This window comes from Rhineura floridana, chromosome 11, assembly GCF_030035675.1.
Source record: "Rhineura floridana isolate rRhiFlo1 chromosome 11, rRhiFlo1.hap2, whole genome shotgun sequence".
Lineage (NCBI taxonomy): Eukaryota > Metazoa > Chordata > Lepidosauria > Squamata > Rhineuridae > Rhineura > Rhineura floridana.
This window is the reverse complement of record NC_084490.1, coordinates 47,561,761-47,588,128: the sequence shown is the minus strand read 5'-3', so window position 1 is coordinate 47,588,128 and position 26,368 is coordinate 47,561,761. Positions and strand designations below refer to the sequence as shown.

The following is a 26,368-nucleotide window of genomic DNA, read 5'->3' as shown; positions in this document are numbered from 1 at the left end:
TGTAAAATTAAAATTTTAAAAACATTAAAAAGTAAAATTTCTGGATTTGAATGAAGATCGGATGGAATTTGAAATAGACAAAGTGTATAGAATTAATTCCAGATATGCAACAATGAATAAAATTCCAAGAGATGTGCTTGTTCATTTTATAAAGAAGACGACCAGAGATATGGTATTACAGCAACACTTTAAAAATACCTTTAAAATTGATGGTAAGGAAATACTGGTGATGAAAGAAATTCCTATTAGACTTTTACGTAAGAGAAAAGAATATGCTTTCCTTACAGAGAAACTTAAGCAACGCAAAATTCAATTTAGATGGGATGTTCCAGAAGGAGTGATCTTTACATTTAGACAACAGAAATATAGATTGAATACTGTTCAAAAAGCAAGGGACTTCTTGAGAAAAGCTTCAAAAGACATGGATGAAGATAAACTCAAAGATATGGATATAATTCCTAGGAAACAAAGTCAACAAAGATATGCAGAGGAAGGGAAGGAAGATGATGGATTAAAAGGAGCATCAGGCACATTTTAAAATACACGCTTAAAGATGGATTACAAATATCTAACTTGGAATATAAATGGAGCCAATACGGCGCAGAAGAGAAAGAAAGTGTTTCATTATTTGAAAAAATTAAAATTGGATATAATTTGTTTACAAGAAACTCATATTAAGAAGAAAGATTCCAAATATTTGATTTGTAAAAATTTGGGTGAAGAATTTATTTCGGCTGGACCAAAAAAAAAAATGGAGTTGTTCTCTACATTAACCCACAATTGCTTCCTAAATTGGTATTACTGGATGATAGTGGTAGATTTGTGGGGGTTGAAATTACTCTACAGGGTACAAACATTTTGATAGTGGGTATCTATGCCCCCAATGAAGATAAAACAAGGTTTTACACAAGACTTATGGAAAAATTGTCAGAGTTTTCATATGACCATTGGTGTGTTATGGGTGATTGGAAAGGGGTAATCTCACCAAAAATTGATAGGCTTTCTGAAAAAAATATCAAAGAGACACAGGGTAAATTACCGAAGATTTGCTTTGAACTGATGGAACATTTAGAATTGGTGGATACCTGGAGATATATAAATGATAATGCAAAGGAATTTACTTATTTCTCAGAAAGACACAAAACATTCTCGAGGATTGATATGATTTGGATGTCTAAAATTTTAGCGAAGGATACTTTTAAAATGGATATATTACCAAAAACTTTTTCGGATCATAACCCTGTGATATTAACTTTAAAAAAGAAAAATCTTGGATTTAGATGGAGATTAAATGAATCTTTATTACAGAATGACAAAGTAGTACAAGAATGTAAGAAGAAATTAAAAGAGTTTTTTGAACATAATTTACATAAAGGAACAAGTGAAAATATCGTTTGGGATACAAGTAAGGCATTTATGAGGGGATATTTTATTAAATGTAACTCTGAATTAAAAAAAAAGAAACAACAGAAAATGCAATTAATTTTGGAAGAAATAAAACAAAAAGAGGAAGAATTGAAAAAGAATCCAACTAAAGTTTCTATTGTAAATCAAATTAAAATGTTACAGAAGCAAGTATCAATGCTGACAGTTAGAGAAATTGAAAGAAAACTAAATTTTGCTAAACAAAGGACTTTTGAATTTGCAAATAAACCTGGGAAATGGTTAGCATATAAATTAAGAAAAGAACGTCAAAAAAATATTATTTTAAAGATACAAGAAGGAGATGAGACGTTGACAGATAATGTAAAAATTAAAAAGATTTTTCATCAATATTATTCAACATTGTACAAATGTCAGGAAATTCCATATGAAAAAATAGAAGAGTATATATCTAAACAGAATTTGCCTAAAATTACAGACTTTCAGAGACAAGCTATTAATGGCCCTATTACGTCAAGAGAGATATCTGAAGCTATAAACAAAATTAAATTAGGAAAGGCACCAGGACCAGATGGGTTATCTGCAATGTATTATAAATGTTTGGAGGAAGAACTCTTACTACCTTTACAGTCTACAATGAATCTTATTCTGCAAAAGGGAAAGATACCGGATAGTTGGAAAAATGCTAATATAACATTAATACCTAAAGAGGAGCAAGATTTAACTAAAACAAAAAATTATCGACCAATATCTCTATTGAATAATGACTATAAAATTTTTACAACGATCTTGGCAGAAAGATTGAAAATAATATTGCAACAATTTATTCAGGAAGATCAATCAGGGTTTTTACCTAAAAGACAATTACGTGACGTCAGGAATGTCTTGAATGTTTTGGAATATTTAGAACAACGAAATGATAAACAAGCAGCTTTGATTTTTTTAGATGCTGAAAAAGCATTTGATAATTTGAATTGGAAATTTATGTTTCAGGTTTTGGAGCAAATGGATTTTGGAGACAATTTTATAAAATGGATTAGATCGATTTATACATCCCAGAAGGCTCAGATAATTGTTAACGGAGATTTAACGGATTCATGTGAAATACAAAAGGGTACAAGACAGGGATGTCCTTTATCTCCCCTTTTATTTATTCTGGTTTTAGAAGTGCTGCTTAGAGATATAAGGCAAGATAAAAGAATTTCGGGATTAAAGATAAAAAAAGAAGAATATAAATTGAGAGCATTTGCTGATGATTTGATAATTGTACTAGAAAATCCTTTGGAAGGAATTAATGTATTGATGGACAAATTAAAAGAATTTGGACCGTTAGCAGGATTTAAGATTAACAATCAAAAAACAAAGATGTTGGTGAAAAATTTAACTTTAAGGGAACAGAAAGAGTTAATGGACAAGACAGATTTTACAATAGAGAAAAAGTTGAAATATTTAGGTATCATTATGACAAATAAAAATTCAAAGTTGTTTCATAATAATTATGAAAAATTATGGACAGAGATTAAGAAAGACTTGCTAAGATGGGATAAACTACAACTGTCATTAATGGGTAGAATATCTGTGATAAAAATGAATGTATTACCGAGAATGATGTTTTTGTTTCAAACAATACCTGTAATATCCTCTGATTTACCTTTTAAACAATGGCAAAAAGATATCTCTAAATTTGTATGGCAAGGAAAAAAACCAAGAGTTAAATTTAAACTACTACAAGATGCCAAAGAAAGAGGAGGACTGGGATTACCAAATCTGAGACTTTATTTTGCTGCCTGCTGTCTAGTCTGGATAAAGGAATGGATCTTATTGAGGAATAAAAGACTATTGGATTTGGAGGGTCATAATTTGAAGTGGGGATGGCATGGATATCTATGGTATGACAAAGTAAAAGTAAATGTAGACTTTAACAATCATTTTATAAGACGTCCTCTGTTGAAAATATGGAATAGATATAAACCAAGGTTTTATTCGAAAATACCATTATGTGTCTCAAGCCAAGAAGCGTTTTATAGAAGAGAAATGGCTGGAAAAGAGAAATGGTTAACTTATCAAGAACTATTAGAAAATGTACATGGAGAATATATAATGAAAGAGAGAGAACAACTGACAAAGGAAGGATATAGTTTTCAATGGTTTGCCTATTTACAATTGTTAGAAAGATATAAAATGGACAAGAAAATGTATGGGTTTGAAATAAGTAAATCTGATTTTGAAATAGGATTGTGTACAAATGATGAAAATATAATTGCGAAAATGTATAAACTCTTATTGAAAATGGATATGGAGGAAGAACAAGTAAAAGAGTGTATGGTAAAGTGGGCAAAAAAATTTGGTTATAACATACAAATGGATCAATGGGAAAATATGTGGAAAAAAGGTTTGAAATTTACACTATGTTATAATCTTAAAGAAAATTTTTATAAAATGATGTACCGTTGGTACATGACTCCAGAAAAGTTGTCAAAAATGTATAGTAATGTTCCTAATGTTTGTTGGAAATGTAAACAACAAGAAGGATCATTTTATCATATGTGGTGGTTGTGTAAAAAGGCAAAATCATTTTGGGCACAGATAGGTAGGAAGATGCAAAAAATTCTAAAGATAAATATTCAGTCAAAACCAGAATTTTTTTTATTGGGTTTTATGGATAAACAAATAGAAAAGTAATATGGAAGAATAATATTATATATGATTACGGCAGCAAGATTATTATATGCACAAAAGTGGAAAATGGAATCAACACCAACAATGGAAGAATGGCTATTGAAATTAATGGACTTAGTAGAAATGGATAAATTGACATGTTTACTTAGAGAAAAATCGACAGATACATTTCTTAAGGAATGGAAGCCTCTCTTAAGACTTTTTGTTGAAAGATCAAAATAAAATGATGATACTGGGATTTGACGATTAATTAAGACAGCTTATGGAGAAAAGGGATTCTGTATGTATACATTAAGGGACAGGTTTGATGTATATTATATACTTATAGCTGATCTGCGACAAATCGGAAGTCAACTATTTTATTTTTATTTTTTGTCGTTGTATTGTTATGTCTTTTTGACTTTGTTTTGTTTGTTTTTGGAAAAATTTGAATAAAAATTATTAAAAAAAAAAAAAAAAGAAAGTTCCTTGGGACAGACTTCTGGAGAGAGTATTATCTATAATCAGCCAAGAAGAAAATTAAAGGCTGGCTATCATAGGAGCCTAAACACCAGAAGCTGCAAACCTAATATATCAGCAGCTAGAACTAGTTTTATGACACACCTTCATTCTTCAACAATTAACATATAAAAAACAGATGCACTATAGAAAATGAAACTAGTGAATATCAAGCATGATACAAGATAAAAGTAAACCTGTAGGATTAGAAGCTGAACAAAATTCATGGGGAAAGCAAAAAACACAGGATAATCATTTTGTCTAAATTTAGCATTCCAATAAAGAACAAATTTGGTACATTTTTAACTGAAAATTATTATTTCCTTGGCAGTCTTTTTGAATCCCAACTAAAGTAACTATTTCCTAAATCTAGAACCCTCAATTGTTGGTGAATGTAAAAGTATCTATAGTGGTAGTTAACACCAGAGTCGAGGGCTATCAAGATTTTATCCAAATATATAAGCAGCACCACAAGGAGATAGAGTGAAAACTGATAACCTACAGTAATTCTAGATTGACTGCATAACCGGTGGCCAAGACAGATTCAATTGTTTCCATTAGCACTAAATAAGTCAGCTAACTGCATTTCTGCTAACAATCTGATTTACGATGCATCCTTTTCTATTTAGTTTAATTTATAGTATTTAATTCACAGATTCAGTTGATTTATATAGAAGCCTAGAAGAACTAGCCTGCTCTCTTCCACTTTCCTAGACAAGGAGCTAAGAACAGCATGAAAGAACCTGTTGCCTTAATCAGCCATGCCTGTGGCCCCAAAGAGATCCTGCAGGGTACCACCAAGGCTGCTGAAACAGAAAAGATGCACGTACCCTAATCGCAGCGGGGCTCCTCTTCCCATTTCACTTGGCTCCAGCAGCGATGAGGATTCCTCCAACAACTCAGGATCCGCCATCTGCTGATGATGCAATTCAGCCTGAATTCACAAATCAATTAATATCTAATGAAACTAGTTAGTGGCATGCAGGGAGATGAGGAACCAGGAGATGGATGGAGAGAAGCAAAGAAAAATCAAAGGAGGAAGAAATGAAAGAAGAGAAAGCTCAAGGAAAACGTGAAGAAAAGGTGAGCGAGGCATCTCAACGTGGTCAACAGAAGGAGAGAAACCAGATGCTCATGAAACATAGACCTTCCACGCAGGGCAAAAGAAATGCCCTGGACAGCAAGTTAAACTCCGAAGTATTATGGAGGGAAAGGATCAATTCTTCATTCAAGCCTCTATGGCCTTTTGAAAAGGAATATTTTTTCCCCTTTAAATGCTTTATTTCAAACAAAGCAAGCATGACTGAGAACATTTTTACACATTTATTTATTATTGAATTTAAGACTATTTCCCCATAAAACATATTTCTAGCTATTAAAAACAGGGTGGAATTCAAAGGTTAATCCTTTCCCTCTGCCACTTGCTAGCTAAGACTCGTAGATTAACTTGTGCAAGTGCTCATGATACAGCTCAGGAAGGATGTTGATGCCACACCCTCAGAGGCAGCATTAACATGACAAAACAGTTAAAAAAAATTCCATCTTGACAGCCCATACAGTAAAAAAAAACTGAGAAAAGAAGAGATGAAGCTCTTTGTTAAAATAAAATAAAAAAGGCCTTCCAGCACATGCAAGAAGCTCCTGCAAACTGAGACATGAGAATCTGAAGACACATACATCAGACCAAGCAACTGGCCATGAGAACAGACCATGGTCTAGCAGCACAGGCACACCAATTTGCTCATCTGGACAAAAAGGGGCCCCCTAAGGTAGATCTCAAATTGCAAAATCCATACACTTTTGGCAATATGGTAATAAAGTATTGAAACACTAGTTTCCCAGACCAAATATGCTTCCCTTGTCTTCCAATCCCTTCTGTGCTCTAGAACAAGGATGGGGAGCCTGTAACCCTCCAAATGCTATTGGACTCCAACTCTCATTATCTCAGACCATTACTGTGGAGACTTAGGTTGATGAAGACAAGAGTTCCAACAACATCTGGAGGGCCACAGGTTCCCCATCCACTCTACATTTACACATTTCAAAATATTGAAAGTCTTACTGCTATGATTAAGAGTCACTCACTGCACTGGATTTCTATGAGTTTCTACATTAATTTCAATCTACTAAGGATTACCTGCTTCACACAAGAGATCTCCACATACCTCTTTCATTGTATATGTAGTAAAAAAGATGTGTCATAACTCCCATGTAACAAATGCATACACAGGATTCACACAACATCCTGGCAGAAAATAGTATCGTATGAACTAGCCTTAATTCCTCCATTTATGATTCTCCTCTTTATGATGCCTTTCCCTCTTCATCTCACAAAAGATCGTCTGCTTTCAGCCTTCTTTGTTCCTTCCTAACTCTCCTATCTTCATGCCTATCACCATGCTGAAGTTCTCTTGCTGAATGTGCAAAGAATGCAAGCAGGAAAAAACACACCATCAAACTTTAAAACACAAATGCTGCAATGTACAGACATGGAAAACAAAAGGGTGTTTTTTTTAAGTGAAGGATCTTGAGTTGTATTTGCAAGTATAACAATGATTATTTTTATTAATCAAGTTCTCATGTTATGTTACAGGGAGCCTTCCCAAGTCAAGCAAAACGGGAGCCAGGCCTGCTTCAAACTTTGCATATTATTACTTCAAGCGCTGTCCCACTGACACTTTTGACATCAACGTGATGGTACTCTCTAAGATTGTGTTTGTTGTTGTCTATAGCAAGCCTCAGAGCCAATATCAGTTCCTGCTAAAGGGGATTGAACTTGGTCAGCATCTCCTCTACGAACTATCCCACAACTTGAAGAAAGGAACAATCCAAAACAATCCAAAAGCATTCTTTTTATGTTTTGTTGTACCTGCTTAATTTGTTGTACACCACCTTGATATTTTATATGAGGGGGTGGTCTATAAATATTTTTGTAAGCAAACTAGCTATTGCCCAGGGTATACAACTCAAGGTCTTTCTGACACAGACACACACAATTTTGTACACACGCACACTGTAGCCCTTGAGCAAAACAGAGTAAACACAGATGCAGTTTTCACAGTCTCCCAACACCTGCAGCAGGGACCACCAAGAGGAGGAATAGATGACAGATGCAGAATGAAAACTAAAGACTGAAGATGATGACAGAAAAGAAAGAAACCAGAGGAAAGAGATGGGAACTGCATGCCATTAACCATTACTTTTCCAGTCTTCTTCTCGTCTATTCTGGGGCACTTATGGTTAATAGATCCAGAGATATTTCTCCAGCTCTTACTGTTCTTCACAAAGCAAAAATATGAAGACTGAGAAAAGAATCACCATTTAACAGAATCAAATCCATTGCGTTCTTTTTCATGGGCAAGAAATGGCTATACCAGCAAAATGGACCCTTTTGCTCATTTTAAGGCCCAATCTCCCCCTCCTGCATATCCCTCGATTGAATGCAAAGCCCACAGATGAAAGACTTGTCTTGCAAACCATTTCTTACTGTAAAATTATGATTATTTCACCAACTCCCCCAAAGATTTACAATGTCTTCAAATGTTGAATGCAACAGCAAGTTTCTCAATATTTCTTTTAGAAAAGGAAGATTGAGCAGCACCTAGGTTGTGCCACCATAAAAAAAAAAATCACTCCCGAAATTTAAATTGCTGACAGAACCATCATCTATTTATGTGGAGCTATTCAAAGAACAAACATGAAGCAACTCAGAACTCTGAAGAGGCTACACTTCAGTGGAAAGTTACACAATACATGCTATTATTCACACTGGTCTGCTTAAACTAACGGTTGCTCAGATGGGGCCCAAATCTGGAAAATATTAAACAGACTCTATACAGGCAACTCCTCCATTCAGCAAATACTACTGTCCATCCTACACTGTTGAGATTATGAAGCTGAACAGCAATGAAGGCCTAGCTCTCATGAACAGCAGATGAGGTGGGCAAGCCTGTATCTGGAATGTACCACTTCAGACCACAGGTGGAGCTCATATGATGGGATGTTTCACCACACAAAAAGATGCCGTGTACATAGAACACTGTCATTTGATTAGAAGGGAGTCATTTTGTGTGTGAAGCAGCACACCACCATGTGAACGGCAAACATTTAAGTTTACACCATTAGCTTCATTCAGCAGCCAGGGAGAATTGCGGAAGTCCAGCAATGCCCAAAAGTGAAAGCTCATAAAGAACACTCACGAGTAGAGCTGGACAAGGCACTGAAAGTGATACACAGCTGTGCTTAAAGGGCAAAATGTTATACAAAATTAACACATAATTGACCTAAACTCAACATTAGGTAGCTGGTGCTGTGCAGTCCAACATAAGATTGCTCTTCAGATGGCATGGAGTTGTATGTCATTTAAGTCAGCTATCAAGCAACACACAAAGCTCAACATTTACTCACATAGATGCATGTTGCCAAGTCAAGGGGAATTAACTGAGCACACGTTGCACCAAGATTGGATGTTTCCCTAAACGCTACATTGTCAAGTGTTTTTCCACAACTAAGAAGCATTAGGAACTTAATTTTCATCTCAAAGACGGAAGTTGAGGATATTTTTACTTGACACTAGCTATTACATTCATAAGAGCTCTGGCTGTGCCAAGAATTTCTTGAGGACCATTTGAGCACTGCTTCTAAGATGGAACCAGCTGTCCATACAGTCTCCTGCCTCAGTGCTATGTAGGTAGTTAACAGGAAAGGATCACATAGGAAACGTTTAAAAGGCCAAATCGCTCTGGTCAGCCATTAATTTTTAATAGAGGCCAAATTTTTAATTAAGCTTGGTTAGGCCAGCAACACTCCCAAGAGGAGCCCAGGAGGCAAAGAGCAATTCCATTCCCAACGGAATGGTTACGAAGAACAACAGCGACTTTAGCAGATCCCTTCCTGTGTTGTTGTGCCATTGGCTACCTGCCAAAAAGAGAAATAGCTGGTCCCTCCACACTGGCCTGGCTGGGACTGCCACTGAGCTCCTCCATCCCACAAGAGACTCCCATCAGGGGCCATTCCACCCAGTCATTTGTGAAGCAAGCATGCTTGAACTCTGGGTTCTCTTCTTTCCACTGTATCATTTCCTGTCATGTTTACTAGTTTGTAAGCCTACAAGAGTCAAATGAGCATTCTACACTACACTTCTTAAATGTAAATAATAATATCTATTAATCACAGACTCATAGAATAGTAGAGTTGGAAGGGGCCTATAAGGCCATTGAGTCCAACCCCCTCCTCAATGCAGGGAATCCATTTCAAAGCATACCGGACAGGTGGCTGTCCAGCGAATGCCTCCAGTGTTAGAGAGGCCACCACCTCCCCAGGTAATTGTGTGAGCCAAGGCTATGGGTGAATACACCAGCATTTTTCAGCACCCAGTGTGTGCTGAACTCCTTAAAGCTTGGCAGAATGATACAGATGACCATAACTACCTTGAGGAAAAAAAGCTCACCATGGGGTAGTTGGGCTCACAGGCAAAAAAGGAATGCACAGATGAGGTGACTATGTGAGAACTTTTGTTGACTGCATGGCAGGGGAGAAGGTGAAAGAGCTCATTTCCTTGTGTGCAAAAAGGCAAGAGACTGGCATAACAGAAAAGGGTCTTAATTTGGCAAACGGAAAGCCTCTGGGAGTAAGATCCCAGGCTGCAAATTACCTACTTTATTTTATCACAATGTTATTTGCACAGGGACAATATAAAGTTTTACAATCTTCTAATTACACAAAAATATAAATCAAGGCACCAGACAAATTTCAGCTGATCACTTGAGCTGCTGTTGTTATATCAAAGTAACCCAAATTCCTCATCATGTAAAGTTGTGCTTAGGTACTCTGCTAATCAATGGCAAAGCAAAGAATTACACGGGACATTTAAAACCCTTCCACCCACTGGAAAAAATCCCATTCTGAGATTTCGCCAGGCACTGCCCACAGGCCTACCTTCACAACCCTGACAGACAGATACCTGGTTTAAAATATAAGCCAAGATTTTTAAGATGCTGAATATTGCATCCAACACCAAATTCTGCACTCAGATGGCACCTGCAGAATCACAGCTTATTGGTGTGTGTCTACAACACACCACCTCAAAAGACTACAGCTTGCAAACTGATATTCCACACTTGAAGACAAAGCACCCAGACCCATTAATGATCATATTCCCCAAGCACCCACATTATCGTCCACAAAGCAAGAGCGGCAGCAGCAAGAACTTTTTTCAAAGAAAAAGATCATCCTTTTTGTTTACATTTACAACAAATCCATTTTGCTCAGAATGTTGAATTAGAGGGAGGTAGCGATATTGGACCACAGGTTTCAGGGCTCAAAATACCCAAGCTGAACATGAAATACCATAATTTCAGTCAATATCTCTAAAGTCTTAAGAACCAAAATCTGCATGTTTTCTATGTCATCATAAAATAATCTAGAAGCACAGACTTTAGCAAAGGTTTGGATTTGCTTGTGACATTCTGTTAATGATCTGTCCGAAATACTTGCTGATCCAGGTTTCTTTATTTCTGTCACTTTCCCTACTACCCTTCTTGAATGACTAATAGAGCTGTAATAATCCCAGGCAACTGATTTCCCAGGTGCCTAGAAATTTGAAGGGCACGAGCAGCAAGTCTAAGACCCATTAGGGTCTCCCAGTCTGACACCTAGGTAAGGGCTGGATTGTGCAACCTATCGCTGTTGTGCTCTAACTTTGTGCTAAAAAAAAAAGAAAGCACTGTGCCTCCATGCACATACTTCTCTCTTCTCTAGTTAACACAAACAAGGCTGAGACCCGATCTTCCAGAAGACTGACAATTTAATCCTAGCAACTAGGAATCTGGAGTAAGTTTTACTAGTCCAGCTTTCCAAGGCCTTTAGCATAATGCCCCTAGGAATCTTCCTGGAGTTCTATAGGATATGTTTATACACCATTCTGATGACTGTCAAATGAACTTTTTGCCTAGTCTTGAACTCTTAAACAACTACCAACAACTGCAGATAATGTAAGCCATGGGGTGGCTTGCTTGCATGTTTGCATGAACGATGGAAAACAATTTATAGAAGTTCCTCAAAACCAAAGAACAGCTGCCCAAAATTGCAACTTAAACAAGCATTCTCAAGAAGGAAAGTGGTGGGTTGTGATGAGCTGGTCCAGCTGCATAAGAAGCAAAAACATCCGATATTCTGACCTCATCAAAAAACTGCTGAGTTTTGCGCAGTATAAACTTTAATTCCGTCAGCTCCAGGAAGTTCCTTTTCAGGGCTTCCTGGTTGGTGTTAATCTCTTTGAGCTCATTTTCAATCTTCTCAAAGTTTGCCTGGAAAAAAGGAGAAGTAAGAAAAAATGAGTTGATCATTAGCTGTCAACATGCTGCAACAGACACATCTTTTCCTCAAAGTATGGAACTGTCAGTTCCTTTAGTTTCACTACAGCCAGATGGAAATGCTATGCCATGCTAGAGACAATGATTTTTTTTCTTCTACAGCAAGACGTGACTGTGTACAAGTCAGTTACCAAGCTGTTTTTAGCCAATGTATTCTATGATCCCCTATCTTAGTAAACCAAAAATCTATAAAATTTATGCTCCGATTGAGGCCCAATCTGGACAATTGTCTACGAAGTCATGAGCAAGTGCTGGGGCCAAGCACTCCTTCTCTCACCCCATCTACCTCAGATTGTGCACCAGCTTCAGAGCAAAGATTCTGGCTAGTATTAAGTTCTTTGTTAATGTCTGGACTAAGGAATTCTGGCTGAATCTTGGTTAACAAAACCAGGAAAATAAACTAAGATGTTCCTCCAGAACTCTATGTTAAATGCTATTCAGCATCTATTTCTTCTAGTTATTTCCTCCCCAAGCTGATTTTATTGACCTTCACATTTCACAGCCCTTTCTACATCAAGAGAAATAATCCTTGCAAAGCATCACGTACTAAGATTTTACAAGCCACAGAATTATTTACCTCCAAATCAATCATGTCTCGGGGAAATGGCACCTCTGGATTCTCACCAGTGTCTGTGATGGGAATATTAGCCTTTTTAATCTCCTTTTCCACAAACCCTGAAAATGATAATAAAGGTGAGATGTAAGAAAGGCATATAATATCATGAGAGAGAGATCCTCACAGATGTACACATGTACATTCTACAACTGATCCTCTGATGCCCCACTCCACCAGAGCATACATAATCCTCCACTATGACCATCTCCTCCCATTTTTAAAAAACAGGTAAAAGTTACAAACAGGGAAAAGTTTAAAAACTGCACATCAAAAAAGTAGAGAATTACCACACAAAACTCTTTGCATGATTTCATGACAGTAGAGTGGCAACAGCATACATACAGCTTAATACATAAAAATTGCTAGGTGGCCAGATTATCACAAGTTACTCTCGTTAAATTCTTTACTAAGTAATTCTGACCTTTTCATTTCAATACGATAAGGACTTCCCAGCCTTTTCACAGGTCATACTGGAATCTATTCTTCTTCAATTTTGTTTATTATGTGGCTGGCTATCATATTGTTTTGCATTTCTTATGGGTTGGTTTCTGTTCTAGTTTTTGCGACGGTGGACAACACACAGCTTGTTGTCTAGCACAGCCACAGAAACCTGGGACAAGATTTAAACGACCCTGGACTGATTTAGTCCTATCAGTCTATGCACAAGTAAGACAAAGCAAGACAGAGCAATGACTTACTAAGTTTCCTGTCCATCTCTTCACACCTCCGGACTTCATTGACAAATTTACGCTGGAACACATTCACATCAGGGTTTAGCTGCCAATAAAAACACATAATCTCTATGATATATAGTTGTGTGTATATAGCGATATCGAGAACCTGTTGCTGCCTACCTCCAAGACCTTCCCTATCATTAGCTAAGCTACTATGATGTCACAGAAAGCTCATGAACATTTTAACCGCTCAAAGGAAAAGTGCATAGGATAGCTACCTGGTCGATATAAGTTATCTATAAGGGCCCCTCTTGGTAGTTCCACTGCCCTCAGATGTTTGGGAGGGTGGAAAGTGGCTCAGGAGAGGCCATTCTCTGTGGTAGCCCCTAAACTGTGGAATTCCCACCCTACAGAAATGTGCCTGGCACCTTCATTGTATATTTTCTGTGGTATGCTGAAGAAGCGTCTCTTTACCCTGGTCTTTGACACTTAAGATATACATTTTCAGGATCCACCCTTATTACTGTGACTATAATTGTTTTAAACAGTTTCAATATTGTATTTTTAAACTGTTGTAGCCTGCCCTGGGACCTTATGGTGAAGTGTGGGTAGGAAAACGAATAAATAATAATTATCATCCAGGCTATAGCACAGCCACCTGCAACCAAAGACAGTGCCACTGACAGCAACTTCACATAACCTAGAGATGCTTCAGTTACATCTTAGGATCAGGGAAAAAATCCTTGAGCACAGAAACAGTTGTCACAACAAGATAGATTGTGCAGACCAACAAAGGCAGATACGTACATCCCGAAACTGGACCTTTCCAAGTTCTCCCAATTCACTGACACAGCAGTATGCCGCTTCAGACTGAAGGAAAAGTTGTGCAAGGGTCATTTCTTCACTCCGGAAGAGCTCCCCCATAGTGAAACAAAACAGCCCGACAAACTAGGGTGAGAATCTTCTTATGCCTTTAAGAGAGAGGGGGGGATTAATGTGAGACTCTCCAAAAATGTATAATTTTTATTTTCTACCTCTTCAGGCCCATGGGAGGCATATATTGTAGACTGATTTATAATTTCCTTCCCCAACCCTTTATGCAGTGATAAAGTCTATGAAACATTTCAGGATTCAAGTACCAAATGCTGATTGAGAACCAAGACTGAAACACTTCAGAATGAATAAGAGGCTGAAAAGGCCCACATTCTGCAATGGCTTTTATCACTGAAAGATTATTTAAGGACTGGGGGGGGGGAAGCCTAGTTTCACAATGTTTAATTTAAATTCAAATCTGTAGGTGTCCAGGCACCTAGAATGTTTCCAGCCTTGGGCTGCAGCATGAATTCCTACAAGATCCAAGTGATTTATGATGCCAGCTGTGTATGTTCATGGTATCCAAGAAAGGACAGAACCATTTCAAGAGCCACTTACATGCCACACACAATCAGCCCCTACCATGCAGTCTATCAGCTACTTCCTCTGAAATTCACCTCTCACCTCCAGGGCTAATGCTTCACAGGCAGCTGCCCATCGCATAGCACCTAATAGTCTCTGCAGACTGCTGCTCTAGAAACACAAGCAGCAGCCTATCAGCTGAAAGCCATCTCAAGGGAAGAACATTACTGACACATAGCACTGCAGTAGATTTAGTCTGCTGCACGAGGCTTATTTTCTCTAAGGGATGGGAGAACATCCAGATGCCATAGCTCACAGGGATTATTCACTGAAAGCCAAGTTGGGCTGGTTTTGTGGTATCTGCAGCCATGCTAACAAAACAGAAAGTGATCCATGAACTGCAGACTCGCAGATGTAAGAAAGGCCACACCAAAATGAGGTGGGCCTAGTCAGGATCCAGAAACATTTGAACCTCCCATTAACATATAAAAACAGATCAAAAGAACAAATGATTTGTTTTTTCGGTCTGCAAAGCTTCACTGTCTAATGGCTAAGGCAGCACAAACTGCAGATATTAAACCTAGAGAACAGCCCAAGCTGGCACTCAAAAGATTTGTTGCACAGCTTTTAATCAATGTGCAAAAGAGAGGGGTAATGGGAAATATATGTTTTAACACAGCACGGTAATGCAATCTTCTTAGCAGAATCAAATGAAAATAATGCACAGAAGGTACTGCTCACTGATGGCAAGGCACCAAGAGTTAAAAAACAACACACACACACCCATGCTGCATGCTAACCATGACTGAAACAAGGAGTCTTGCCCAAAAATTAAACTGTAAATTAGATCTGTCATGTTACTCCAAGTATCCAATCAACAAGAAATGGGAGCATTTCAAGGGCACCACAGTATCACCATAATTGGACTTTGAGCTCATAAATTCACCTGGTGAATTTATAATACACAATCCCATGAGAAGTTGCAATTATTATTATTTTATGCAACAATCTGTAAGGCGGAGCAACCAGATCACATGCTTTTACATCAGAATAATTGGATATAAATGAATTAATAAATGATGAATGACAGATGCCCAAAGAATACCTGAGGCAAGAATCTTCCCTTTATTTTATAATCTCTTCTGCTCCCCCATCCTACAAAAAAAAGAGAGAAATACATACCCTCACCCCTCTACAGAACTTTCCAAGGAAAAAATAGGAAAATTATCTACTCTTGTCATTCATTTTAATTCATCTCTTTGTGTGACAGGCATCACCTCCACTCAGCCCCATCCAAAAGTAGGGTATTCCTGTTACTTCAACCGCACTGCAAATAGGGAATTAATTTTCATCTACCCAACACAAAAGGAGGTCACTGCTATCACTCCCACATTCCCAAAGGAACTGCCCCCCCAAACCCCAACGAGGAAACAAATAACCTACACATACACAAATAAAAAAGGTATGCAGGTCTTGAAAACAGAGAAGCTAACAAGTGCATCAGTATTCCATCATCTTATCCACCCTGCCATTCAAGGTATGACCTGAACGCCGGATGCCCACAGGAAGGCAACACCCCATATGTTTCACTACAATATAAAACTAGCCTCTTCCTCCTCAAACGTCACTATTCCCAACAGATGCTGACAAGCCCTTCCAAACATACCCCAGGTAACATCACAGAAACAACAACCTAGGTCTCCCCTCGGGCACACCCCCAAAACCAAGGACCCCCACCTCTCAAATACAGTACCTCCCACTTCCCCCTCCCACAAAAAGCCCATAGACGAGACACACACACCCAATACTAGCCCTAACCCTACGCACCTAACAGTTATTTTGGAATATCAAATTTAGCCACCAACCACAGGCAGCCCCCCCCCCAAAAAAAAACCTAGCCCTAAGAGGCAGGGATAGGAGGCCGGATACCACACTTTCTCCCTCTCACGACTACGCAGACCAGACCTTTCAACCCGGACACGCCCTCACTGTCTATAATGCATTGCAAAACCTCTCCCTACAGGTCTCCTTTCAGCATCCCCTCCGTCTGGAAAAGGAGATAGGCGCTTCGTCGCCCCAAACCTTCACACGCACCCCCAAAACAAGACGCAATACCTACGCCAATAAGCCACCACCCCCAGCTTCCGCCAGTGACGCCACTACGTGAGTACGCACCACCCAGCCGCCCGCCCAAGTTGGTTGCTTAGCAACGGTGCCCGCGCCGTGCTCTTCTGCATCGGTTTTGCTGGCTGCCTACTAGTCAGCCGACATTTTGGCGCCTGCTTTCAGAGAGAAGGGTGGAGGTGACCGAGCAGAGTTTCTCCGCAGCTTTGATAGTGTTATACCATGGTGGGTGTCGTCAGGCGCTTATAGCTGCTGCTGGCGTTTCATCTTTGGTTTGTAGTGGAGTGGAGTGATCCGTGGTCGTTGCCATATCGCAAAGGGTGTGTGCAAACAACAGCGCCTGTTAGTTACTTACAGGATTATTACTGTTACCTGATAAAAGATTAATTGCCCGAGTCTTAGTAGTTGATTTAGTTGAATCTGCATATATTTGCATGTGAATAAAACTTGTATTAAAGGCGGTTAGCTAGACATAAGTTTCCTTAGAAAGATGTCCGCATGGGTTGCAGCAGGCACCACCTTTAAAGAGACATTCCCTGCTCTGTAAGATTGTGTCTGGCACCTGCAGTTTTCGTATGTAAATATTCGTGGTTTAAAGGGAACGTTTTCCACTTAGTTAGGGATCACACATTTTTAACCAACCAAATAACTAATTGGCTAAACATTGCAGACCTAATACAGGGACGTCACTAGGGCAGTGCGGCAGGTGCGGGCTGCACCGGGTGACACCCCGAGATGGGGGTGACACCACAAGCTGCCCCCCCAGCCAGCAAGAACTCCCCTCCTCCTCCGTCCCGGTAAGCAGAATAAGCGAGCGAGCGAGCGGGCCGCTCCTTGCTCTGCCGCCGCGCCGCCTGCGTCTCTCACTGAGCTACGAGTTACTCACCGGATCCCCGAAGGGAAGCACCGGCGCAGCCCGTCACCAAAGAGTCCACGGAGAGGGCGGGCAGTGAAGCGGCTCTCTAGTCATTCTGGACTGCAGGACGCAGCTTCCACCCGCCCTCCACCCCAAATCCCCTTCCTCTCTAGGAGCCCAGTTCACTTTCCTTAACCCTTCTGCGGCCAACCTTCTCCTCCTCTGCCCGAGAAAGGCGCTTTGCACCGGGAGCCTTTTGTCTCCTCCTGGCGTGCCGCTTTCCCCCTCGGCCCAGTCCGGGCTGGCTTGTCCTGACTCTTGAGAGACTCCCGCTGGGCGAGGCTTGCCCAGGAGGGGACCCTCCCTCGCTCGGGTGGAGCAGCAGCCCCCGGGAGCATGTAAATGAGTGTGTGTATTTGGAAAAGGGAGCGAATCTCTCTCTCACACACACACACTGCTTTTTTTAAAAAGGCGTACATGCTGTTAATGCTAAAAATAATAGTGTATGCGTGTGACTGATCTGGGACTGGGAGAACTGCTGTGGTGTATAAAATCCTAAACTCATACATCATGTTAAGTAATGTGAGGAATTACCTGACCCTGTTTCTGCTATCATAACCCCTGTTCTGGCTCAACAAATGTAGAAGAGGCTTGTGGTCCTTTAAAAAGCAGATGTGTGTACAATTCTATTTTTATTTAGAAACTTCTCTTGTCCTATACAAACATTCGATGCAATAATAATAATGTTATACAATAATTGTTTATAGAACTGGTTGTGGCATGAGCTTTTGTGGGTAAGATGAGTGGGCTCTAGTTTATGGAAACTTGTGTCACAATCTGTATAGTATGTGTTTGCTCTGCAATTTGTTGTGTGTGTTACAGTCCCCACTTCATCCAGAACTATGTGGTCCAAGAGGAGAAAATAGCTATCTTTGTACCCATACATTAAATCTGACAGGTGATTAATCTATGTTTAGTGGTCTTGTAAATGCATAATTTATGCATATTGCAAGCTGATGATGTGCATGCATGTGAAAGAACTGAGAGTGAAAACCAGCACCAAAGAGTAGCAGTAAACATTTTTATAGCACTTTCAAATTTAACACACATTATCCAGATATAGTGCTGGTATAGCACAGTGGGGAGGAGAGCCTGGCTGGCAATCCAGAGTCTGTGACTTCAAATCCCAGCTCATGTCTCCTGGGTATCAAGGGCCAGCTAAAGATCACCCCCACAGTGAGTGGCTCAGGGGTTACGTGCCCTGCCACCTGGGCAGCCGTGGGCAAGCTGTACAGTCCCAAGGAGCCCAGTTGCCCCCAGCTGGCAGTTGTGGACAGGGAAGGGGTTGGCTTGTGCAGCTGTGGCAAGGTGAGCAGGCCCAACCCAGCTGGGGACGACTAGCCTCAGAGGGAGGCAATGGTAAACCCCCTCTGAATACCGCTTACCATGAACACCCTATTCATAGGGTCACCATAAGTCGGGATCGACTTAAAGGCAGTCCATTTCTATTTCATCCAGATGTATGTCAAAGGTAAAATTCAAACCAGAGGCTTCCTGAGTATGTGATGGAATATGTATGAGAGAAATATACATACAGAAAAAAACAGATGGATACATGCCCATGAAATTGATAGACATGATCACACATGTCATCATACTTACCAAGGATGGCAGTAAATTTACAATCTTGTTTTTACAGATTCCTTTAATCCACATGGAATAATCACAGACAGTACAAAAGCATGACAGGGGAAGAGCTGTAGTACAGTGGTAGTATTTCTTTTGCATGCAGAAGGTATTGCTATTGCCGTTACATTCAATGATATACAGGAATTACGATTTATGAGTAACAGTAGTACAAAAAACATTACTAAGGATTCTGTATGGTCTGGTACGAGAGGAGGTCCATGGGGGTGACACCATGAGTTACCGCACCGGGTGACACCAACCCTGGTGACGCCACTGACCTAATAATTACTACACAATGAAAAAAAAGGCCCTTAAATAATTACATATTTATAAATTGCAACGACATCCTGGGCTGGAAAAAGACTTATTATTCACTAATAGGCAAAAAAAACGTATGGTTTAAGAATGTACCTATAGCCAACAGATATTTCTATCAAACTTTAAAAAGCAGGGAAATTGGACAGCTGTAGGTGAATGCACCAAGGGAGCGAGACCTACAAGTTTGTAAAAATGCGAACACAATTTGGGTTAGTCTTTCACAGTCCGATCCACTGCCTGTGTAGCTTGGAAGAATTGTTAGGTACCCTATTCCCCTCTCACAGCTACAATCTCCAGAATTGTCTGGGAAGAGGGGTTGACTATTAAACCACTCTAGCCACTGGAACTCTGTCAGGGGAATCGGAGTCTCTCAGCACCCTTCACAAACTACACTTCCCAGGATTCTTTGGGAAAGCCATGCCTGTTTAAAGTAGAATAAACGTCTGATGTGGGTGTACCCCCCTGATTAGCCAAACCACACAGCTCTATTCTTTTCATCTTCTGCAGGTGAGGCTGTCCATGTGCTGAACCCATGCCTGGCTGCGACAATGGACTGGATGAGGGCTAATAAACTGACAAGACAAGACTGAGATGCTGTTAGTGGGTGGTTCTTCTGACCGGATGGCGGATGTCCAACCTGTTCTGGATAGGGTTGCACTCTCCTTGAAGCTTGGGGGTTCTCCTAGAACCATCTCTGTCACTTGAGGTTCAGGTAGCCTCGGTGGCACGGAGTGCCTCCTACCAACTCCTGTATGTGGCCCAACTACGCCTCTATCTGGACAGGGATAACCTGGCTTCAGTTGTCCATGCTCTGGTAACCTCCAAGTTAAATTACTGCAATGTGCTCTACATGGGACTGCCTTTGAAGACGGTTTGGAAACCAGCTTGTGCAAAATGCAGCGGCCAGATTGGTAACAGGGACCAGACGGTTCAAACATATAAAATCAATTCTGGCCCGCTTGCATTGGCTGCCTGTATGTTTCTGAGCTCAAATCAAGGTGCTGGTTTTAACCTATAAAGCCTTACATGGCTTGGGACCACAATACCTGATGGAACGCCTCTCCCGACATGAACCCACCCATACACTATGCTCAACATCCAAGACCGTCCTCCGGGTGCCTACTGCAAGGGAAGCTGGGAGGCTGGCAACAAGGGAGAAGGCCTTCTCAGTGGTGGCCCCCAAATTGTGGAATGATTTTGTTGATGAGGTGCACCTGGCGCCAACACTGTTATCTTTTTGGCACCAAGTCAAGACTCCTCCCAGGCATTTTAGCATGTATTTTTAAATTGCTTTTTAAAAATTATTTTTTTAATTTGTATGTTTGTTTTTAATGTTTTTAATTGTTGTAAACCGCCCAGAGAGCTTCAGCTGTGGGGCAATATATAAATGCAATAAATAAATAAATAAACCAAACAGCTGTTAGTCTGGATTTTAGAACATGGACAGTTCTTACTAAGCATACCAGCACTATCATAGACTCCAATGTTACATTTCTTAAATTAACTAAAAATCAGCCATGAATTTTTTAAATGTTTAAATTGTAGAAGATGGTCAGAGTATGGGGCAAGGTCAGTAATGGAATTACAGGTACTCTGTGGCTGATCTTTAATTAATTTCAACAAATTATGAGACCACTGACAGAGAAAAAGTCCAACTCTTGTGGCTGTATAATATAGAACTCAAAAAAGCACAGAGAAGGGCAACTACAATGGTCAGGGGGCTAAAGCGTCTCCCCTGTGAGGAAAGCTTCCAGTGTTTGGGCTTTTTAGTTTAGAAAACTGGTTGGTAAAAGGGGGCCAGATAGAGGTGTGTAAAATAATGCATGATGTGGAGAAAGTGGTTAAGGGGAAAACCTCTCATAATGCTAGAATATAGGGTCTAATACCAGAATCCAAACAAACTCAATGGTGGGACTCTGGGAGATTCAGGACAGACAAAAGGAAGTATTTCTTCACACATAGCATCATACACTATGGAATTTACCACCACAAGGTGTAGTGATGGCCACCAACTTGAACATTTAAAGTAAGATTAGACAAATTCATGGAGGATAGGCCTTTGCATGCCTACTAGTCATGTTGGCTATATTCAGTATCTGAGGCAGCATGCCTCTTTATTTAGAGGCATTGCAGGGGAGCACAAATGGAAGGAGTGCTGTTGTGCTCATGTTTTTCTTGTGGGATTCCCTTAGGTACCTGATTAACTTTTATGAGAAGTGAACAGATAGATAGATGAGATAGATAGGCCCTTTGAGCTAGCAGGGATCTTCCTGTGTTCTTAAGCAAAGTATAAACTGATGCCATACAGCTTAGGTTAGGAGTGCCCCTGCTGTTTTCCAGCTACTTCCCTCTTGCCTTAGCTTTGGTGTGGCAGCAAAAAGAGGCTGAGTCCTTCCCCTGGTGAAGGCTTGTAGGCCCCCACCATGTAATACTAACAATATGTAACCTTGTTCAGGTGCAAACAGCTTCACAATCTTCCTGTCATTCTATGTTGCAAAAAGTTTGTGCTTCCCATGGGGAATTGTGTAATGAAAAGCAAGCTTTCTAGGCCCTCCAAAGGTGCAGGAATCCTAACAAAAGAAAAGGCAGAAGCTCTAAAAGTGAGGGAATGCAGTAGAGGAAGAAACAAAAGACCCCCTTAATTTTCTGCACCTTTGCTTTAACCACTGTGCGGTAGAGAGATTGGGCCTTTTTCCAGAAAGACCCACAGGCAAAAAAGGACTTCTTTGTGCTGGGAGTAATATTTTTATTAGTCTTTTTCCTCATAGCTACTTCTGCTCATTGGGAGCGCTGTACCTAACAGCTATATGGCAGGCAGGAATTGGTAGGTGCAGTTTCTGCAGCCCCTCCCTGTGAGCAAAGTTTTGTAGTTGAATTTCTGTCTGTCGTTAACCTGTAAAGGACACTGTTTCTGTCAAGGAACATCAACTCCAGGGAATGGAGTTTTAGACCCTTCGGAGGCCCATGTGAATTGTTTGCAAGGCACTTTGAGGGTAAAACTGCTGCCTCCCAGCAATCTTGATTTCCCATCCATGTCTACTGTAGTCCCCAGTGAGGTATCCAGTGCAATGTCTGCTGAAACTTCTTGGGATCAGTTTCAGTTGATGCGGCCTGATGACATGGACAAGTTGCTTGTGATTATGTGGTCAGCAACGTGTCCTCTTGACCCTTGCCCTTCTTTGCTTATTAAGGCTTGCCAAGGGAGTATGACAGAGTGGATCCAGGATGTAGTCAACACATCTTTGCAGGAGGAAATGGTCCCAGCCACCCTGAAAGAGGCAGTGATCTGACCGCTCCTGAAAAAGCCCACCCTGGACCCATTGGTTTGTGACAACTACTGCCCAGTTACAAATATTCCTTTTTTTAGGGAAGTGATCCAGAGGGTTGTGGCAAGCAATTGCAAGTACTCTTGGATTAAACAGATAATGTTGACCCATTCCAATCTGGATTCAGTCCTGGTTATGGTTGCCCTGTTGGATGACCTTTATTGGGAGAAAGCCAGAGGGAATGCGACTCTATCTTGCTTGACCTGTCGGTGGCTTTTGACACCATTGACCATGGTATCATTCTGAGCCAACTGGGTGAGATGGGTGTCAGCGGCACTGTTTTACAGTGGTTCCAATCCTATCTTCAGGGTCATTTTCAGACAATAGCATTGAGTAATTGTCTTTCAGTCCCCTGGCAGTTGTGCTGCGGGGTGCCGCAGGGTACCCAACAACTATATGAAGCTCTTGGAAGCGGTCATCAGGAGATTTGAGGCAAGATGTCAGCAGTATGCTGATGATACACAGCTCTATTTCTCTGTACCATCTGAATTGGGAGAGGCTGTGCAAGCTTTGGACCAGTGCCTGGACTCAGTGGTGAGCTGGATGAGGGCCAATAAACTGAGTCTGAATCCTAGCAAGGTGGAGGTGCTGTGGGTTGGTGGCTTCCAATTTCAGATAATTGGTCAATTGCCTACTTTGGATGAGGTTATACACCCTCTGAAAGAGCAGGTTTGTCGGCTGGGGGTGCTCCTGGATCCATATTTGTCGCTAGAGGCCCAGGTGACCTCAGCAGGAGTGCCTTTTACCAGCTTCGGCTGATAAGAGAACTGCAGCTGTTTCTGGACCAGGATAGCCTGTCTACTGTAGTCTATGCACTGGTAACTTCGAGGTTAGATTACTGTAATGGGCTTATATGAGGTTGCCCTTGACGTTGTGGCAGCGTGACTACTCACTGGGGCAGGGTATCACCAGCATGTTATCCCGCTGCTGGAAGAATTGCACTGGCTGCCCATTATTTACCAGGCCAAGTTCAAGGGTCTTTAAGCAGGCATCATCTGTTATCTTTTTGGCGCCTACTGAGGACCTTCTCTTTCAACAAGCCTTTTAAGTAGAGACCTTATCCCAGTCAGTGTCTGTGTTGGAATTACTTTTTTAGATGTTTTAAAATATGTTTTAATATGTTTTTAAAGACACTTTGTTTTAATATGTTTTAAAGTCTTTTATTTTGAAGATGTTTTAGAGTGTTTTTAGTGTTTTTGTTTGCCACCCTGGGCTCCTTCTGGGAGGAAGGGTAGAATATGAATTTAACAATAAATAAATAAGGAAAGGTGGCATAAGCATCTAACTTTCCATAAATCTTTATTTTTTACATTTTTATCCAGCCCTTACTCCAAGGAGCTCAGGGCAAGGTACATTTTGTGTTTGTGTGTCTGTCTTGTCTTCTCAAACCTGTGAGGTAAGTTAGACTGAGAGTAATACTAGCTTAAGATCAACCAATGGGCTTTATGAATTAGCAGACTTTAGCCCTAGTTGTGTGCGGTTTACTGTGCTATAACCTGCGGGCTGTGAAGATTTATTTTTTTTTAAATGCTTGTATATTGAGACCTAAACATCTAAAGTCTAAACCCAACAAAAAATTTAAAGGAAGCTTAGCTTTCTATTGAGCATTGGGGCTTCTGTCGCTTTTTGTAAACATTTTGTGCTTTGACAAACATTTTAAATAAGAGTGCCCATACATCCTCCTAGTATAATGGATCGCATCAAAGACAGTACAAAAGCTTCACCGTTTTTAAAGCATCTCTGAAGCAGATGTCATATGAGTAATATGGGCAAAAGCCCTTGCTTCACTCCTACTTGAAACAGATGCTTTTAATGCAAAACTGACTCATCACCCTGAAACACTGTGAACAGTTGTTTTTCTTCTGGTCAGGAAAGATGGGTGTGCCTTGGGAAATATTTTTCTATAAAATGGTCTGTTATTTTCAACATGTGGCCAAAAAAAAAAAAAGCTGGGAGGGGACATTGTTTCCACTGTATAGAGCCACATGTGGGATAGCCTGATAATAATATAATTAATTTGAGGGGGGGGTTGGTCAACTGACCACTACCAAATCTCCTTTGTTATTAAGAATGCCCTTGGGTATGTAGTAGCCTGATTAACAGCAGCTATTCTACCTCAGACAGATGTTTTAATTGGAGATACCAAGCATCGAACTTGAGATCATCCGTATGCGACTGCAACTGATGTACTACTGAGCTATGGCCCTTGTGTTTTTTTAAAAGAATAAACAAGGAAGGTGGCTGACACAGTTTTGCCAAATGCACCTACAAAATGGCAGCGTGTGTGTGTGCATGTATGCCCTCATGTGCATGTCTCCCAGATGCCATGACACGCAGGCAGGCTTTATTTGTATACAACCATCAGTCATTAAAACAAAGCTTAAATTAGACAAGCGATGACAAAGATGTGCTGTACATAAATAACTTTACTAAATATATTAGTTGGTTATTTTATGGTTGATGAAAACAGGAAATTGTAATTAGAGTTGTGAAAACCCAGGGGGAAAAATGAAAAATGGAGGGGTATTCCCAAAAACTTTCTAAATTTTTCCAGTTTTTTCCTGGAAAAATTGGAGGGGGCAGAAAAAAGGGGGAGGTTCCAAATTTTTTCAGCTTTTTCCCAGGCCTTTACATCTCTAATCATAATTAGAAAGATCAAAGGATTTACAAAAATAAAAGCAGCAAACAATAAACTTATATTAGATGACCTTGGTTATATGGAATAGCAAGAGATGTGATAGTCTGGGGGAAATGGGCAAGGGGGTTTATTTCCTGGAGGTCCACATCTCTCGGCCTAGTCACCCCTCATAATGCCATCTTATAGGTAACATTTTTGTCTAGTTTTAATACCAAAAACAACTTTTTTCAGCTTCTATTAATCTAGGGCAAAACCTCAAGGTAAACTTGTTTATGGTTCACATATAATGGACAACACTGGAGAACAGCCATGGCTCAGTAGTAAAGCACATTTTTTATGCAAAAGAGTCAATCCCTGCTTATGCAAAAGGTTCTAGGGTCAGTCCCTAACCTCTTCAGATATAGCTGGGAAAGGCCTCTGCCTAAAACCCTGGAGAGCCAATCAGTGCATACAATACGGAGCTAGATGGATCAATGGTCTTACTCCATATAAGGCAGTATTATCTGTTTGTAATTAATACAATGAACAGTGGCCTTCTTAATTGTATGTAGGCCATATACACACAACTTGCTTGATTAAGACTCCAGAATCTTCCATCAAGATGTGCCAAGGGCACTGCTTGAAAATGCAATTTCATGAGAACAGAAAAGGGACTCAATTCCTGAAGGTATCCTTGCTGAATTATTTTATTCAAGCAGATTATACAATTTGGAAAACCAAATGGTTCTCAGATCTAAACAAGAATCTACTGAAGATTTGATTTCCTTGGTGCTTTCATTGTCCAGTTTTCTACACCTCA

The 26,368-nt window shown here is 40.2% G+C and overlaps 1 protein-coding gene across 11 annotated transcripts in view; it reads right to left on the bottom strand.

Moving 5' to 3' along the window:
* The window catches only part of ATP6V0A1 (ATPase H+ transporting V0 subunit a1), a 64,265-nt gene extending 46,267 nt beyond the window's left edge, over positions 1-17,998 (bottom strand). The window contains exons 1-7 of one of the 11 annotated variants that reach the window (XM_061589235.1): positions 16,640-16,721; positions 15,724-15,773; positions 14,031-14,194; positions 13,248-13,326; positions 12,511-12,608; positions 11,739-11,867; positions 5,391-5,494 (exon numbers count right to left, since the gene is read on the bottom strand). In XM_061589235.1, coding sequence (XP_061445219.1) covers positions 5,391-5,494; positions 11,739-11,867; positions 12,511-12,608; positions 13,248-13,326; positions 14,031-14,147 — 527 coding nt within the window. In that variant the 5' untranslated portion in view covers positions 14,148-14,194; positions 15,724-15,773; positions 16,640-16,721. The other 10 variants (XM_061589236.1, XM_061589234.1, XM_061589244.1 and 7 more) reach the window with 10 other exon arrangements.
* Between the last annotated feature and the right edge of the window lie 8,370 nt (positions 17,999-26,368).